The following is a 20,172-nucleotide window of genomic DNA, read 5'->3' as shown; positions in this document are numbered from 1 at the left end:
TGTGATGTGCTAAGAATAATACAGTACATTTTTAAAATAACATGATGTTCAACCAAAAAATGGTGACCTATTCCAAGGAATACAGAAAAAACTGTATTGAACTTTTTGACAAAGATATTATATTGTCTGGGTGATCTGAGGGTCTTCAAGGCTAATTGTGGCTATCTGTAATACTTGCCTTTAGATCTAATGCCGGCTGGTGCACTGGGACGACCCAGAGGGATGGTGTGGGGAGGGAGGAGGGAGGAGGGTTCAGGATGGGGAACACATGTATGCCTGTGGCGGATTCATTTTGATATTTGGCAAAACTAATACAATTATGTAAAGTTTAAAAATAAAATAAAATTTAAAAAAATAAATAAATAAAAAAAGCAAAAAAAAGAATGACTCTTCAGTAAAAGTTCGGGACATAGGTCAATTTTTGGCTTTGCCAATTATTAGAGAATGTGACATTGGGCAAATTAACTTACTCTCTATAAAGCTTTGTTTCCTTATATGTGAAATGGAAATGATTACTTACTTGGTTCATAAAGTGGTTGTGAGGATTAAACAAGATAATCCAAGTAAAAGCACTAGTGACTATTGCACAGCAAGTGATATGTTAACTGCAAGTGATATATTAACTGCTTGTTATTACTATAAAGATCTAATGAGGCTATTTAACACAAGTGAAATCCTTCATTATTTCTTAAAAGTTGTACAAACTATTGCTAGCTCTAAAATCACTCAATACATAACAACATATTAATTTAAGGAAAAGGTTACAACCAAAGTCTTCAAAAAGAACAAAATGACCCACATTTATATAAAGAATTCAACAATTTTTGTCTAAAATTGCCCTAATAGTATCTTAATTACAAGCTTATAAACTTGCTCAGCTATAATTTTCAAGTCCTTCATGAACAATTATACAAACTGCAAATACTTTGAAGGATGTCTGATGATCCTTCTTATTAATATTCTTTCCTCTACTGACTGCTGACCACCTACCTGGTAGGTATGCCAAACTTACAAAACAAATGGGCACCCGTGGTGTGTCAGTACTCCCTGGTTTGATGACTCAGTAGAAGGACTTATAGGGCTTGAAAGTTGTTATACTCACAGCTATGATTTATTACAGTGACAGGATATAGAACAGGATTAATACACGAAAAAAGTGCATGAGGTGAAATCTGGTGGATACTGATACCAGTTTCCAAGTGCCCTCTCCCAGTAGAGTTGCACAGGACATGCTCATCAATCCCCCAGCAACCAATTGTAGTAACAAGTGTGAATTTTGGGGGGTTTTGTTTTGTTTTCTAAGGAAGATATTTTGAGTCTAAAAGTCCAGGTTTTTTATGAGCTTCAGTCACCAAATCTTCAGATTCCCAGAAGAAAAGCAGGAATTCACCACAATCATATTCTTGCACAAATGATCTAGAAAAGCTGGTACAACATGGCTCAAGGTTTCAGGCATGTAAAACACTTATCAGTTAATAACAAAGGCTCAGTTTCCAGGAGTTAGCCAAGGGCCAGTTATACAAGTAGGCCCTTCTGAAAATGTGCATGATTTGAGCAACTCAGACTTGCTGGATTAACACTTTCCTATTTACGTGGCAAGTTAAGACACACAACTCACACTATGAAGACTGATTACAGATCAGGTTAAACCACTTGGGAGAAATAGTCCACATAGCAGGCCCATCCATCTCTTTACCTTTCTAACTAAGCATCTATTACTCTTTTCACATCCACACCTCACTCTGGAGCTTAGTAAAGCACAAGAAAAAGAGTTATGGTCAAAGTTTTGCAAAAAAATAAAGCTGCTGCTTTACATCTCTTTGTTGTTGAGTCTCTAAGTTGTTTTTGACTCCTTGAGACCCCATGGACTGCAGCACCCCAGGCTTTTGTGTCCTTCACTATCTCCCAGAATATGCTCAAACTCATGTTCATTAAGTCTTTCTTTCAAAATCAAAGGTCAAAAGATAAAATAGCACCAAGATCAGTGTTTCACAAGCTCTATTCCTCAAGAGATGTTAAAATGTATTGTGCAAACGAAGGATTTAATGGTTAAATAAGTTTTGGAAACAACATATACCGTATTCTTTGCTTGGAAATTTATGATCTTTTAAGTAGTTTTAGCATGTGAAAAGCTCTGAAAAATTCTATTAAAAATAAAAAGCTATTTTGTAAGTTCAGCCATTTACTGAATTTCTTTTCCAGGAACAATTTTAGAGTAGACCATCTATCTACTTGGTATCTAATGGAACACTGCTGGGGAAACTTGAATAGAAAGATTTTGCTATAGGTTTGTAACAGTATTGGAATATATGTGTATATTCCATTATTTTAATTATTATTTGTGTGACAGTGTAACTGTCATTTGTCTGGGGTTAACCTTTGGTTTCTCTTTTTTGGATATTTATTTTAATCTAACAATGCCATAACAAAGCACCTGTTGTAACACTGTTCCTGGCCAGTGATCCAGCCCTGAGCCTTTCGAGTGGGAGCACTGACTCCAAGACCCTACACAACCAGAGAACTCCTAACCCTGCTGCTGCTGCTGCTGCTGCTAAGTCACGTCAGTCGTGTCCGACTCTGTGTGACCCCAGAGACAGTGGCCCACCAGGCTCCCATCCTTGGGATTCTCCAGGCAAGCATACTGGAGTGGGTTGCCATTTCCTTCTCCAGTGCAGGAAAGTGAAAAGTGAAAGTGAAGTCGCTCAGTCATGTCAGACTCTTCGTGACCCCATGGACTGTAGCCTACCAGGCTCCTCTGTCCATGGGATTTCCCAGGCAAGAGTACTGGAGTGGGGTGTCACTGCCTTCTCCACTCCTAACCCTAGGGAGTATCAAATAGTAAGAACTCACTCACACAAAGTAAACCACTTCAATACAAGACCTGGAATCACCCAACCACCAGTCACACCCAGTGTAGGACACCTTATCCAAACAGCAAATAATAGTGAGGTGAAATACCAGGACCAAAAAAAAAAAAAAACACAAAAAACCAAGCGTGTTGACAGAACAAAGGTGATCCTCAATGTATCTGGATACTCTGTTTTTATGATTTTTTTCCAATTAACACCTATAAGTTGATTTCATGATCATCTAATGACTGGAACTGAAAGCAACATTAGCACAAGTGCTGAAAAAAATGACCATGGATAATGCATTTGATAATAAGAAAATGTGATGAACTGATCAGTGAGAAGACAAAACTTGATTATATTATCAGATTCAGTAAATTCACTGACTTCTGATTTTGGCAAATGTCTGACTGCTCTTTCAAACACTTAAGAATAGGCTCACTGTTTTATCAAAGTTTTCAGCCCACATAAAAGATAGTCTAATTGCGTCAGGAAAAAGAACCAGCAAGCATAAAATGAAAATTTAAGGGAAAGGAGCAAGCACTAGTACCTATATCCCAGAAATTACCAAACAGAAGTGTCCAAAATCATCCAAGAAACAAGTTACAACCTAAACACAGTTCTTTGTCATAGTTCACATCTACAAATGTGTCACTGCTGTTTCCTTTGTCACTTGCTGCTGCAAGAGACCATTCTGGATCTCTGATGATAACCACATGTCTTCTCGTAATAAAAAATGGGTTAGAAAGTGGAAATGAAGTTTGAAAAGAGGAAAACAAAGTATTATGAATCCTCAATCTTACCTCAGTTAAAAACTTATCCTTTTCCTTGATCTTGATTGTGCTGTGCTTAATCGCTCAGTCATGTCTGACTCTTTGCAACCCCATGGACTATAGGCTGCCAGGCTCCTCTGTCCATGGGGTTCTCCAGTTCAAGAATACTGGAGCGGGTTGCCATGCCCTCCTCCAGGGGATCTTCCCAACCCAGGCATCGAACCCAGGTCTCTCACATTGCAGGTGGTGTCTTTACCATCTGAGCAACCAGGGAAGCCCGTGATCTTGATTAACTACCTTTAAAATAATTCCTATTCTTACCTTTTTTTTTTTTTTATTCTTACCATTCTTAAACCCTTGAAATATCCAACATAAATATTCCATTCATCTTTCCTCTTCCCCTCCACTTTAGGCTGCTTACTTCTACTTACCTTTTATAAATTTCACTATTAGTGAGCCTCATCACCACCAGGAAGCAGACAAGGAAAAGAAGTGGAAGCTTCACAAGTATTTCAGCATAAATTGTAAATTAATTCTGTTATTTGGAACAACTTTGCTTTCCTTCTGTTTCCCTGGTGGCTCAGACAGTAAAGAAGCTTCCTGCAATTCAGGAGACCTGAGTTTGATCTCTGGGTTGGGAAGATTCCCTGGCGAAGGGAACCCACTCCAGTATTCTTGCCTGGAGAATCCCATGGACAGAGGAGCCTGGCAGCCTCTACAGTCCATGGAGTCGCAAAGAGTTGCCACCTGAGCGACTAACACTTTCACTTCACTTTCACTTGCTTTCCTTCTAGAATGAATCTAACCAATGTTCTAAGTTTTAGATATATAACCTTTTCACTAAGGCAAAATGAACAAATAAGAACTGCTGCATCTTACCTGATGCTTCATGTAATGATTCATGTAGGGAGTTGCCATCCTACTAACTTTGAGGCAAAATGGACACAGCAAGTTCTTAGTATTTTCATGGGACACTCTAAAATGAGTTTCTACATCAGTAAATGATGATGATCTAAACTGGCAAACCTAGAAATATAAAGAAGAGTTAATTTAACTTGAAAAATTATAAATGATATGCAATTATATAAAAGCAGGAACAATAACTCATTTGTTTAGAATAATATTATGTACTACAAATTCAGCTCTGCTGCTTATACAACCACGGATCCTGATACTACAAGTAATACAGATGATTTCTGAAACAGAAAAATTGTCTTGCAAAGTTTAGGGATATATTTCTAAACATCCATAGCTTCCCTCCTCCTTTTCAAATCTACTGTCCCCAGCTTGACTTGAATTTTCAAGCTCTGATACCCCTTGATCTATAAAGTTTTTCCTGTTAACATGAAATGGAGCATTCTCTTCTTTGGATTTTAAATAGCATACAGATTATAACACAGGCAGTTTATCTTTATCTTGCTATCTTATTGGGAACCACTTCAAATTTTGGAAAAATACTGGCCTAAAAGCCTTTACTTGAGTTTCTCATAACTAACAGTAATTCCTATTTCTCTACCATGTCCATAGTCTTCCCTACAGGGTAAGAAAGCCTATATGTTTGTCTTTCTCCAGCAGGGCTTTTTGTCTGCCTAGTACAGGGGTCAGCAAACTATGGTCCAACGATCAAATCCAACCCACCACCACACATACATGGGTTAAACCAAGAGTTTCAAATACTAAAGAGGTTCTTCATTTTGGTAACTCATTTTTATTTAAATGGTTTAAAAAAATCAAAAGAACAGTACTATTTCATGAAAATTAAACAAATAGCTAGATATACAATAAAATGTCTGTGTACCTGGCAAATATATGGCATTTCACCAGGTTTATGAGTGTCCTTCATATGTTGCAGAAGAATATGTTCAGTGTCAAATGATAATTCACAGATTTTACAAATAGCTGAAAGTGGAAGAACACACATTACACCGTTTTAAAGATGTATATAAATCAAAGATTCAATTTGTACATCCATAGCAACAAATAATAATAGTAGCGTTGACGGCGGTTCCAACAATTTTACAGTTGTTAACTTTGTGATGCTGTTCTAAGGACTTTACTTATTATTAGTTTGCTTTATTCTCATACCATCACTGAGAGCAGTACTGTTAACCTTATCCCCTTTTGTCAGATAAGGGACTTGAGGCCCAGAAAGATTAAGTAACTTGCCTGTCATCTCACAGCCGTTTTAAGAGGCAGAGCTGAGATTTGAATTCAATCTAAGTCCAGACTCTGTGATTTTAACTATTGCAATAGGCAGTTACTTTTCTTATTAGAATATAAATGAAAACCACCTATTTCATATCCCCACGAAGTAGGGGATCTGAGTTTTCTAATTTGCCACCTATGTACAATGCATGAGTTATGCCAAGGATATTACAAGTAGGACTTCAACTTCAGTAAGTAATTGTATTGAAAAGTTTATACAAGTTAAAATATGCTTTCAAGCTTTCCCCAAATTACCCAATCTATTTCTTATTCTTATTTTTCCATCAGAATTCTTAAGGATGCCCGATAGGTTAGCTAATCAAAATCATTCATGTTCAAGAGTTAATAAAACTGTGACTTACTAGAAAACTCAAGGGGAGTATGTGTACTCTCAATATGACACTGCAGTTGGAATGGCGTTGGGTACTGACGGTAGCAGTGCTGGCAGGTGGTGTGGTTTTCCCAACTCTCAGTGTTTTGCTTCTCAAGTTCCAAATGATGCTTCATGTGGTTCATAAACCTACACATGATAGTCAACAGGTACAAATATTCAAATGTATAACCAAAGACAAATCTCACAAGTATCTGAACTTACATGTTAAAAATGCAGGTGCATTACTCAAAATAACACCTCCAAAGCCATCAATCCTCTCGATATTTTTTTCACACTTGCTATTCAAATTATTTGCTCTTTTACAATTCATAATTCCAAAAGCTTTACAATCTCACATTTTCTTGTTTTTTGATATAATGCTTTAGCAGTTCAATCAAGAGAGATCACATATGATTCAGCTCTTCCTTGAAGCTGGAACTCAAGCAATTTGTTTCCTCTAGAGCTGCTGGATATTTTCTACCCTTTATAACATCTGACTCCGATCTCTGTTAATTTGTAAGGGACCTTGGTTTTTGATCTCTCAGTTACATTCCACTGATTTGTGAGAGGCTCTCCCGGACTGCAGTCCCTTTGGCTTGGCCATGGTGGGTTTGCTTCGGAGCCTGACACCAGTGCTTTAACAGCCATCCTGTCGTTTATACTGGTAAACTGCAGGGACTCACTCATATTCATCACGAGTTAGTAATAACTTGCACTTGTTTCTGGTGGGCCACTAAGTTGGGGAGGGACAGAGCTCTCAGGTGGTACCCTGATTATCCTTCCAGCCTCGTAGTAAGACCTTCCTTTGGAAGATGTCAGAGGGCTCTGGGGACTCACTTCGAGTCTTCTCAAAAGCGTGCACTTCAAATAATCACTTTCATTAAGTGCATCAGTAAACAGTTTGCATCTTTTGTTTTAAAATAACCCCCTGAAACTCCAATACTTTGGCCATCTCATGCAAAGAGTTGACTCATTGGAAAAGACCCTGATGCTGGGAAGGATTGCGGGCAGGAGGAGAAGGGGACAACAGAGAATGAGATGGCTGGATGGCATCACCGACTCGACGGACATGAGTTTGAGTGAACTCCGGGAGTTGGTGATGGACAGGGAGACCTGGTGTGCTGCGATTCATGGGGTCGCCAAGAGTCGGACACAACTGAGTGACTGAACTGAACTGAACCACTAATTAGCTTCACCATTATTTCAGATTTAAATTTTTTTTGTAAAGAAAAACAGGCCTCTTTTCTGTACATGAAATACTATCTACATTTTAAAATAAATACTTAAAAGACGGAAACTTTACCACCAAAAGCAGCTACAAAATCATGAGATGGCCTCAGCAATATACAATAGCTTTCAGATGCTTAGAAGACAAATTATTAGTATTTTTATTTGTGTCTTGGTTTCTAAATGCATGTTAATAGCGATTTTAACACCTATAATTACAAGAATCTTTTTATTTAATGACACATTTACTGTTAGAACAAATGGTTCTTTCTAACTCGCAGATTGTTCCCTCTGTAGCACCTACTGTGCATTTTTCAGTTCTACATTCTGCTCTGTCAGATTCCCTAAAAGGTTTCTTATGACAACTATGACCTTCAATGGCACAGAGTACAATATAAACAGGCCTATCTATTTCAAAGGGCTTACTGAAATGTTTTGTTGAATTTCAAAGTAAAGTTATTTAATCAAAATTACAATCTTTAGTCTGGGTCAAATATTAACAGCTAGTCACCGAGTCCCCAAAGGAAATAATCATGAAATGAAGTAATGATGTCTGTAACCTAGACAATAATCATTATGGAGGTTTTAACATTTATCTCTTCACATCTATAAAACATCACTTCTGTTTAGAGTTGCTCATGGTTTGCTTTGAAGTATCGTTTAGTCCTCCTTTCATTTTAACATCATCTCTATTTAAATATTTTTAAAAAATCCTAGTCTTGCCTAAGAATTTACATTTAAAGATCATTAGCCATTAACTTTTCAGCTCATAACTTCAGTAAAATTTATTCGTATAAATAATGTTGGGAAGTCTCTGATGGTCCAGTGGTTAGGACTCTGACTTTCACTGCAGGGGGGCACAGGTTCAATACTTGGTCAGGGAATTAAGATCTTGTTTCACAGCACACCCAGAAAAATAAATTCTGTTAATCAGTTAGCTATCCCTTAGTTATTACCCTGCCCTTATCAGCAGCTCACACTTCTTAAACCAGCAGGTGGAGATATGAAAAAAAGAAAACCCCTCAGGAGTCTATTCTCAGAATAAAATAGCTCTAACTGGTTTTGGTGACACTCATTGTAGGAAAAAATATCCTACCATTTTTCGACAGGGCTGAGAAAATCTTGAGCTGTTAGCATCTACCATCTTTTAAAACCATCAATTTGCCATCCTAGTTTTTATCATTAAGGTAAATAATGTTACTTAATACATATAGCATCTTTGGTTATCCAGTGTTTACTGGTTCAGTTTCATTTACTAAAAGTATGTCCAAAATGCCACAACATTCCTAGGTTTTACAAAATATGCTTGGTTTAAAATTTCCAGATATTCTGATAATCTAGAAATCTGTAGTCAGTCTTTTGAAATGAAAATAAAAAAACAAAGCAAACTTCGTGTTAATATTAAATGGGCTAATCTCATTAAAGAAAAGCCAAAAAGCTAACGATGGAAGAACTTCTAATATCAGATACATAATATTTCAGCTTTGCAGGTGGCGCTAGTGATAAAGAATCCACCTGCAGAGCAGGAGGTGCAAGAGACACAGGTTCGATCCCTGGGTTGGAAAGATCCCCTGGAGAAGGAAATGGCAATCTGCTCCAGTATTCTTGCCTGGGAAATCCCATGGACAGAAGAAACTGGCAGGATCCAGGCCATGGGGCTGCAAAGAGCCAGACATGACTGAGTATACACATACACATAACAAGGAACTTAACTAGTGAACCACTTTTCTATGCATTTTGCCAAATCTACTAACATTATTTTCTAATGTATTTTACTATAAGAGTGATAATATGGAAGGAGGTCAGAAAGTTCTATCATAATATTGTTTCAGTGTTATATCTCAAACCACAACTTCTCTTCTATTAAAGCTACTGGGACCCTCAACAACTGACAGCTGGTACGGCTTGATAAAAGGAGGTAAAGAAGTATGAAAACACATATGAATAATATATGTCAAAGGTCTCTCAAAACTATAAAGTGCTATCATAAATGTTGCATTCACAATTGTTTTAGGCTTATATCCTGAAAGATGATGCTGTGAAAGTGCTGCACTCAATATGCCAGCAAATTTGGAAAACTCAGCAGTGGCCACAGGACTGGAAAAGGTCAGTTTTCATTCCAATCCCAAAGAAAGGCAATGCCAAAGAATGCTCAAACTACCACACAATTGCACTCATCTCACACACTAGTAATGCTCAAAATTCTCCAAGCCAGGCTTCAGCAATACGTGAACCGTGAACTTCCTGATGTTCAAGCTGGCTTTAGAAAAGGGAGAGGAAAAAAAAAAAAAAGAAAAGGCAGAGGAACCAGAGATCAAATTGCCAACATCCGCTGGATCATGGAAAAAGCAAGAGGGTTTCAGAAAAACATCTATTTCTGCTTTACTGAGTATGCCAAAGCCTTTGACTGTGTGGATCACAATAAACTGTGGACAATTCTTCAAGAGATGGGAATACCAGACCAGCTGACCTGCCTCTTGAGAAATCTGTATGCAGGTCAGGCAGCAAGTTAGAACTGGACATGGAACAACAGACTGGTTCCAAATAGGAAAAGGAGTACATCAAGGCTGTATATTGTCATCCTGCTTATTTAACTTATATGCAGAGTACATCATGAGAAACGCTGGACTGGAAGAAGCACGAGCTGGAATCAAGATTGCCGGGAGAAATATCAATAACCTCAGATATGCAGATGACACCACCCTTATGGCAGAAAGTGAAGAGGAACTCAAAAGCCTCTTGATGAAAGTGAAAGTGGAGAGTGAAAAAGTTGGCTTAAAGCTCAACATTCAGAAAATGAAGATCATGGCATCCGGTCCCATCACTTCATGGGGAATAGATGGGGAAAAAGTGGAAACAGTGGCAGACTTTATTTTTCTGGGCTCCAAAATCACTGCAGATGGTGACTGCAGCCATGAAATTAAAAGATGCTTACTCCTTGGAAGGAAAGTTATGACCAACCTAGATAGCACATTCAAAAGCAGAGACATTACTTTGCCAACAAAGGTCTGTCTAGTCAAGGCTATGGTTTTTCCTGTGGTCATGTATGCATATGAAAGTTGGACTGTGAAGAAGGCTGAGCACCGAAGAATTGATGCTTTTGAACTGTGGTGTTGGAGAAGACTCTTGAGAGTCCCTTGGACTGCAAGGAGATCCAACCAGTCCATTCTGAAGGAGATCAGCCCTGGGATTTCTTTGGAGGCAATGATGCTAAAGCTGAAACTCCAGTACTTTGGCCACCTCATGTGAAGAGTTGACTCATTGGAAAAGACTCTGATGCTGGGAGGGATTTGGGGCAGGAGGAGAAGGGGATGACAGAGGCTGAGATGGCTGGATGGCATCACTGACTCGATGGACATGAGTCTGAGTGAACTCTGGGAGTTGGTGATGGACAGGGAGGCCTGGCGTGCTGTGATTCATGGGGTTGGAAGAGTCGGGACACAACTTAGCAACTGAACTGAACAGTGTATTCCAGTGTTTTTATAAGTACTTCATTTTGGACCCAAGAATTCAGCAGAAAATAAATGCTAGGCTTAGAAATTACCTACTTATAGAATACTTAGGGATGCTAGTTATAAATTATGGTTTTCAAGGGTAAATATTTTTAAAAGTTTATATGCGTGTGTTTCACAATAGAGGTACAGACATACGTATACATATATGCATCTCACCTAAGGGAAGTGCCTTGATGTCTGCAATTCACTCTGAAAATTATAAAAAATCAGATGGGTCTATGGATAAATAGATATGTAGCAATGTACATATAGTAAAATGTTAATGGTAGAATTGAGTTGGTAAATATACAGGTATGTTCACTAAAATTTTTTCCATTTTGCTATCTGAATTTTTTTTATAATATTGGAAAAATGTCAGGATATATAGCCAATTAAAAAATGCTAATCAATAAGCCTTGTTACTATCTCACTTAGGATAACAGATATGTAATATGCCATATAACTCAAAGACTGTTAAGTACAAGTTTCTAAAATTTAAAGCAAACATGTATAATTTCAGAATTCCATCCAGAGTTAAATCTCTACTTTTAAAATGTGTTAAATTATAAAATCAAAGCAGACATGCTGCTTAGAACTAGTACTTCTTTAAAGAAGATTTAAAAAAATCACTGTTTCTCAAGGCAAATGTACTGAAAATTATAAATATGAATTGTAAAATTAGAATATTAAATAAGACAGACATGGAGAGGTCAAGTTGGATAAAGTAGTTCTTCCTTTGATAGGAAAAGTAAGACCAGAAGCAGTTAAAAAATAAATAGAATTTCCCCTAGCTTAAAATAAATTTTGTCCTTTCTTAAGGTATCTGAAAGAAATACAACTAAATGGATCCAAGTGTCAAACTCCTAAACATGGAAGAAACGATGAGCTTTTCAACATGAAAATCTCCCTTTATTCTTAGTAAAAAGTTAAAATTGCTTTCCTAAGATGGCACAGAAAAGGAAATACAATATTTACATCTGTAGCACTCAATTTTCAAACTGAAATAGAATATTTACATACCTAATATTATTTTTAAGAACTTTCAAGCAACTGAAGCATTTAAAGGTTGTGTAAGTCTTTTCGTCATCATCAAAATTTCCTTCATGTCTTCCATAGTAAAAGTCACTAACTAACATAATCAGTTTTCCTGTCTCTGCACCAGTCGTATTTTGTTCAATGTTTGAAAGCTCTACTTTAATCATTTCCATAAATACATCTACCATGTCTGGGCAACAAACCTGAAAGAGAAAAAAAAAAGCCTCATTTATATTTCTTTTAAAAGTGAGATACAGGCTTGCTCATGTGGAAATACAGTCTCCCATAGTTTTAATCATAAACAAACAAACAATAAATAAAAGCTGCAAGTTAGAGAATGTTTGCCACTTTCCCTAGGTGCAGAAGTATATATAATATGCTAGGATTTCTGTATAATAACAAATGAAAAATAAGAACATTCATGTGTGCCTGTATATGCAGAGAAAATCAAAGAAGATACAAAACAAGTTAATATTTCCTTTGTGAGTTGTACTGGGAACTAGGCATACAGGAGTCATGGGTGATGTTTTTCACTGTATTCCCTCTTATGCTTTTTGAATCATGTGACCATATTACTCCCAAATTAAATAAAGATAAAAAACTTCTTTTCTTTTCTCTCTCCATTTATTATGAAAAACATAAAAACACCAAGTGTCTCCACACAATATTGCATAAATAGAAAATCTGAAAACATTGTAGAAGTTACTTCTTTACTTAAAAAACCAAAGCCCAAAGTCCAGTTAACAGAAGTCATATTCAGGGAGTTAGAAGAGTGGTAGAAACCAAATACAGTTCTGCCCAAGAATAAAGAGACTGTATTTGGAATTCTAGGATGTTTCTTTTCTACATTTTTTTGGCAAAATGTTGAATTTGAATGAAAAAAATGCCAATCTTTGAAATAGTGAGCAACAACTTTTCCTACATAGCTTCCTTTGCCTTACTTTCTTCTCGATTTTCTTTCCTGCATTATTTTCTACACTGCCATTTTTCTTCCTTCCTTTCCCGCTTCCTGCCATTTATACTAGGCATACAAAAAGAATACAGACTATCTTTGCACAGATGCGTAGAATGGTGCAGCATCTACTAAAATATTTAAATATTTTCATTAGCACTTTGAAAATTACCTAAAACTTAATTTCAAGAGCTTCTTACACCAATATAAAGCTAGAATTAATTTATAACACTACACAAACTGTAATCTGTGAGTTAAAGCTATCATTTCATATGAAATGCTCCACCATAAGGAGTTTATGGCTGAGTGCTCAAAGTCATACATATATCACCGTGGACAGAAAATAATGTAAAAAAAAAAAAAGAATTAAATTACATGGAAGATTGAGCATCAATAAAAAGACTTGTTTTATAAGAGTTTGAAGAATGGCACGATCTAATCAATAAAATATTCTGATTAATATATTTCATTAAAAATTAAACTATAGTATGTAGTATACATAAATCTAATTTTAAAATTTATTTGGAAGGATTTTTAAATCTCTTATAAAGGTATCATTATGAATATCAATTTTTACTTAAGTTATATGAAAATACCAGTGAGAAGGTTTCTTATCTAAATATCTGGACAAATTAGCATTTACTATACATCAATTCTTAATATTTTAATACTAAAATTTTCAGACATTTGTTAATATTTTTAAAAATAAAATTTCAAAAATGTTTTACCTTCATGTGGTATTTCAAAGGATCCAAAAGATTGAACTGAACATTGCACTTCGGACAAGCTCTTACAAAAAATGTTCCAGTTCTAGTGGCAGTTGATAAGGTATGTGTACCTAAAATAAAGGAGTTTTATGACTCAAATTCTTTTTTAACCTTAAATCCAACCAATAACAGCAGTTTTAAAATTTATCATCATTTCTGAAATTTATGTATAAATAATACAGCTTCTTTTTTATGCTCGATTCATATTTACCTTTTGACCACATGAGATAAGAAGATGTTGCTGAAGAACAATTAGTTAAAGACAGTGAAGCACAAGGATTTATTTCAGAAACACTTTCGCTGGTCTTTGGATTAACAGTGATTATTTTAATAATGTCAGAATGTTTTATTTTAGGCAGAGTTTCATCTAGACCTATAATGATTAAAATAGTGGGAAAGATATTTGAAATTGGTTTAGAATACTGCTTACAACTACTACTAAAATGGCCTTACACTTAAAATTAAGTAAGAATACTTTGGAAATAAAGGTAATATAATTGAACTACGATATCATACAACTGAAAATAAAGAATGATCAAAATTTGTATGATCAATAGGTAGAAACTGCACAACAGCCATTATGGATTACACAGTTTGAACAATTCATGAGATAAACTTTTTATGCAAAAGAATTCTAAAAATGCTTTCAAATAAACTTATACTCTAATCTAAAAACATACAGAAACTCCTTAAGATACTTAGAAAAAGTCCCAAGATATCTAATGGAAAACGGAGTTGATTCTTTTCCCACTTAACAACCTGATGGGTAGTTTACACTATCTATATAATTCCTATGGGCAAAGTAGAACCAACTAATCTCAAGTATTTTGAATGTCGATACCTCAGTTATTCATATGAAAAGGTTTGGAGTTAGTATGATAGCTTTCAAACTATGTTTCTCTGAGCCTAATGGTTCCATTTTAGGGAATAGAGTGGGCACAGATAGAGACATTGTCCTCGTATTTTTTTAAATTAGATTTTTACACAAAAATTTTGTTTGAATAGAGATTTCATTGCTAAGAATAGCTTTGAGTTTGAAAACCATAACCTTAAAGGTTAAAGAATTATGTGATTGAGGGTATTTGTAAAAGTGGGGCTATTTAGACTGTAACCAGATCCAGAAAAAGTCCCTTTTGAAAATACCACATAATTGGGCTTCCCAGGTGGAGCAGTAGTAAAGAATTCGCCTGCCAATGCAGGAGACACAGGTTCGATCCTTGGGTGGGGAAGATCTCCTGGGGTAGACAGTGCCAACTCACTCCAGTATTCTTGCCTGGAAAATTCCATGGACAGAGGAGCTGGGTGGGCTACAGTCCATGGGGTCACAAAGAGTCCAACATGACGGAGCATACACAAACGTACTTTGTGATAAAGATTCTAAACCTGCATTTAACTTAATGCTTCCAACTCTATACTAATAACAGAAACAGAATAGATAATATGCAAGGAAAAGAGTATTGCATTAGTGGGTTCCTCTGTCAAAGCTACATTTCATTCTTTGAGATAACACAGAAATGATTCTTTCCCATCTTCAAACACATGATTACTGACGGTTTTATTGCAGGTACTTAGAACTAATTTCTGTGTAATCACACTAGCATTCTTCTCAGATGCTCAGGTTAACTGAACAACCAACGGGCGCTGCTATTTGAACTAGGCAACTGTTATCCAACAGGCTGTTTTATATATAATAATTTTTACAGCATGCATAAACCACCAAGTTAAACAAGATCACTCTGAGCTCAAGCTTTAAATTCTGATTCAGCTTACTTATCTCTGTTGGCTTTGGCTTGTGCTATTCACTATCTTCAACAGAACCAATAAAAAATACTACTCTCCTTCAAAATCAAGTTCAAATCCAGCCCTCTCCAAGAACGTATGGTCGTCCTAGACAGGGGTCCATTAAGCATGATTCTGAACACATAGTACACATTATCATAATTATCATTCCAAGGCAGGAGACAGATGGGCTCCAGGCTAGGCATTTATAGCTGGTCCCCTGTTCACACTTCCTGGGGTGAGAAGATAATGAGCTCCAGGCTGGACATTCATTACTAGCCCTTGTTTACATTTCCTGAAGCAAGAGACAAACAGGCTCTGGGACCACATATTTATAACTGGACTTCTATCTATACTTTGAATTCTAAACCATGATGTAAAAACCAGCAACAAGAAGAGGGTAAATAACCAGACACTGGCAGGGACAGAGTGGAACTAAACCCCATTAAGAGATCAGGAGGTCATATATTTCCCATCCTCCGGGCAAGGGAGACATCTCACATGTACAGAAAGGCTCCTTGGGGGTCAAAAAGGAGAGGGCACCACCCCACAGTATGTGATGCTAAGGGCGTCTGGGCCAGAAACCATCTTGGGAAAAAGTTGCTAATGTACGTTGAGGAGGGCCCTAGGGGGTCAAGTGTGGAAAAAGAAACCAGATAACTGGCTAAAGGTAAACAAAGACCCAGAAGAACTGACCTATATAAATGACTTAACCTCCTCTTTACTGCGGTCCTCCTCCTTAGGGGGACACACTCATACTCTTTCTCTCTGGGTGTGCATCTCTGCCTTGCTTCCATCTCAACTAAACAAACTGTTTATCTATGTGCTCTCTGACTTATTTATGTACTGTCTCTAGTAATAAACTTTGTACCTGCATATTTTTGCCTCTGTCATAATTGCATTTTTCATTGTGGGACAAAGATCCAAGGAAAAATAGCTTCTAGCCTCTAGCCCTTGCTGGTCTGGTGGCTAGGATTCCTGGCTTTCAACCCAGGCTACCCAGCTTCAATTACTGGGCAGGGAATCCCAATCTCACTTCATGCCAACACTCACTGCTGCCTCACTAACATCAATTCTAACAATGTTTACTGTCTTTTAAAGCTTTAATACATTTCTCACTTTTCACTTATCTGAGCCTCAAAAAAGCCCCGAGATAAGTCGAGCAAGAATCAAAATTATATAGCTAAATGGTTGATTTCAGGTCTGGAGAATGAATGCATTATGTGAGAAAATAAAAATATCTATTTTAATAATATGAGAGAATTGAGGTGTAAAGAGATTAGTTAGGTTACTTAATAAAGGCTACAAAAATACAGAGGCTCAAGCCTCTATCTTTCTAATCAACTATAACCCATTTACCACCTGGGCTAAGTTTCACTCTTGCAGTATGGTAACAGAGAGAGAGAGTAGAGGCTTTAAGAATTCAGAATTTTTTTTCTATGATTAAAGACTATGGTGCTTCATAAAACCAAATTCAGACATCTATTTCATCTCCTTATTTATTTTGGTCCTTGGCTATTTTACTAACTAGGTAAGTGATGCCTACATAAGTGAATATCAAACCAAGTATTGTCAAGGGAAAATATTTTTGGCACACATATTACTATAAATTCTTTCTATTTTGATTTGGCAAATATATACTAATTTGTTTATAAACAATTTAAACAGTCACAAAAATTTCTGTGTACCTTTCTCCACTTAGTGATATACGTCTAATTTGCTAACATAACTGCTTTGATAACAGGGAATTTTTTGACTAGGTAAAACTCCTTCATGGCATACTATTTCAGGTTAATGAAGAACTTTGTTATCGTATAAATCGAAGAACTGTAATTCTTCTTTAATTGAAATCAACTATAACCATGTGCTTTTTCTCACACTAATGGTCTTCCAAGTAATATATTTGCCAAAGTGCTCAAAGAATATATGTTAGCCGACTTAAGAAAGAAAATATTCTATCATTAAATATGATTTTATAGAAAATCACTCAAGAAAGGCATTCAGGAACAGTTAAGAGTCCCTTCTGCATGCATATGTGCTCAGACTGTTTGTGACCCTATGGACTGCAGCCCATCAGGCTCCTCTGTCTATGGGATTCTCCAGGGAAGAATACTGGAGTGGGTTGCCATTTCCTCCTCCAAGGGATCTTCCTGACCCAGGAAGAGAACCCCGTGTCTCTGAACCCGTGTCTCTTGTGTCTCCTGCATTGAAGGAAGATTCTTTACCCACTGAGCCACCTGGGAAGCCCCAGATTCCATTTTACAATATGTGAAAAATGTAACATGAAGATATAGGCTTCAAAATAGAAACTCACTGTGTAGGTATATTCATCAAGTATCTTTTTTACTATGTTTACAAAAAGTGCCAAAACCAAACCTTCTATATAAATTGTTGATCCATCTTGGGACAGTGGTACTGTATTCTGGCTCCAGGAGAATGGTAAGTCTGAAGACTCATCTAACCCAACTTGTGATGAATTCTTTGCAAAATCCTGCAATAAGTTATAAAGGTAAATTTAACTGTACATCAATACCGTAAATATACACTTAATGATTCAATTACTAATAAGTTATAAAATAAAAATAATTATTACTTGCTGTCACAGCCAGCATCTACTGAGTAAAGAGTACAAGAGAACTCTCTGGATTATATTTGTAATTTTTCTAGAAGTTAAGTTAGTTTTAGATAAACCATTAAAATGAAAAATAATATTACCAACAAAGTAAAGGTTATATATTGGTACAACTTTTCTGCAAGAAAATTTTGGCAGTTATCTACTGAGGGCTTTATAAGAGTTTATATCCTTTGAGCCAATCATTCTAAGTATTTCACTTCCAAGTATTTATACATGCTAAGAAAATGAAAATATTTAGTGGAGAATCATTTATAATTGTAAAAATTGAAAACCTTTATGTCCAACAATGGTGGAATGGTTACATAAATAAACTATCATGCAATATTATGATTTTTAGAAATAGCCAATGACAAAAAGAAATGTTTCCAATATAAAGTTTGGTGAAAAAAAAAGGTACAGATACCTGTATTTAAAATATAGTCCTGATTAACAGACTCTATATATCATACTAACCATCCATAGAAAACAAAATTTTCTTATTTCTTCTGAACCTCCTCCTCCGAACACCAAACCCCATACATATTACACCTTTATCGTGGGAATATAAGGATCTTGCTTGCATGTTTTGTGCTAACAAGTTGAGAGACAAATCAGGTATTAAGAATTTTACTTTGCTACTAAGTTTTCTGTTGACAAAGACTAACTATTAAGAAGTTATGGAGACATATCGAAGTTACATAAACCATTCCATTCCTAGAATTTGAGGCATAACACGCAGATTTCTGCATTTCAGCCTTAAAACCTATTATAGAAAATCAGTAATAGCCATATCACTTAATTGTAACCAAGCACAATCTTACTCCAAGGTATTTTCTCTAAATATTTGGAGAAATATGGAAAATATTCACCAGCAACTCCACAAATAGTTCTTTAATATTTCTTCCAAAGTTCATACTTTAAGTCCTTTCCTAGGTGATAATTCTGGTCAATTAAGCACCACCATTTCAGAGAGCAGATACATTCTTAAACCAACAAATAACTTGTTAAAATAATTCTCAGATTGGGATTTTTTTAACATCTCATAAAGCAGTTCAGAAAGATACCAAATACATCAGTAAGTACAAAACGTGATGGACTGGGATTCAGAAGACCTGTCCATTTATTTGACTGTGGAACCTTTGGCAAGTCACTTTTGAGATTCAAATTATTCTTCTGCAACTGAAATAAAAGTCACCAATTACTGTTAACTTAAAATATACTTGCCTCTTTCACAGTACAGACTGTCCCAGACCTACAATGGTTCAACCTACGATTTTCCGCATTGTGATGCTGTGACAGTGACAAGCATTCAGCAGAAACCGTACTTCAAATTTTGATCTTTTCTCAGGCTAGTGAGATGTGGTTTAATACTGGGCAGTGACAGCAAGCCACAGCTCCCAGTCAGCCACGTAATCATGAGGGCAAACAACCAATATACTTAAAACCATTTTGTTTTTCACTTTCAGTACAGTACTCAAAAAATTACATCAGATATTTAATACATTATTGCAACAGACTTTGTGTCAGATGATTTTGCCAAGCTGTAGGCAAATGTAAGTGTTCTGAGAAAATTTAACATAGGCTAGGCTTGGTAAGGTTAAGTGTATTAAATGCATTTTCAACTTGTGATGGGTTTATTAGGATGTAACCCCATCATAAGTCAAGGAAGATCTATACAAGTATTCTATTAAGCAGCTGTCATAGCAGTACTAATGAAGACCTAAAATGACCTCCTATATTTATATAAATATTTACATTTATTTATACAAATAAATAGGCAAATTAAAGTTAAGTATGGTTAAGTAAGGTTCCCAATACAACCCAGCTTGTTATTGATGAAGCTGGATTATAGAACCCAAGTTAGCCTTACTACAAAGTCTGTGCCTTTAACAATATCACATTTACTTTCTTTCTTACTTTTTAATATAGGTAAATATAAAATACTTTTTATTATTTAAAAATTCTTTAAATAATTGGCTTCTGAAAGCAAAAATAATAACAATATATTGAACAGTTTATACTATATCACACTTTTTTTCACACTTACTTTAAAAGGAATAATAGTCTCCCCGCCTGCCCCAAAGAGTTACTGAGGTTAAAGACA

General features: G+C 36.0%; 1 protein-coding gene across 6 annotated transcripts in view; it reads right to left on the bottom strand.

The window, feature by feature from the left end:
* ZNF280C (zinc finger protein 280C) overlaps nt 1–20,172 on the bottom strand; it is a 66,040-nt gene that overhangs the window by 20,303 nt on the left and 25,565 nt on the right. For 5 of the 6 annotated variants that reach the window (XM_070365932.1, XM_070365935.1, XM_070365934.1 and 2 more), the window contains 7 exons: nt 17,831–17,945; nt 13,887–14,048; nt 13,637–13,746; nt 11,942–12,159; nt 6,190–6,347; nt 5,421–5,521; nt 4,502–4,648 (listed from right to left, as the gene is read on the bottom strand). In XM_070365932.1, coding sequence (XP_070222033.1) covers nt 4,502–4,648; nt 5,421–5,521; nt 6,190–6,347; nt 11,942–12,159; nt 13,637–13,746; nt 13,887–14,048; nt 17,831–17,945 — 1,011 coding nt within the window. The remainder of the gene's footprint in view (nt 1–4,501; nt 4,649–5,420; nt 5,522–6,189; nt 6,348–11,941; nt 12,160–13,636; nt 13,747–13,886; nt 14,049–17,830; nt 17,946–20,172) is intronic. The other variant, XM_070365937.1, reaches the window with a different exon arrangement.

The sequence above is a fragment of the Bos mutus genome, chromosome X (genome assembly GCF_027580195.1).
Source record: "Bos mutus isolate GX-2022 chromosome X, NWIPB_WYAK_1.1, whole genome shotgun sequence".
Lineage (NCBI taxonomy): Eukaryota > Metazoa > Chordata > Mammalia > Artiodactyla > Bovidae > Bos > Bos mutus.
The sequence above is the reverse complement of the archived record's forward strand: the minus strand, read 5'-3'. Positions and strand labels throughout refer to the sequence as shown.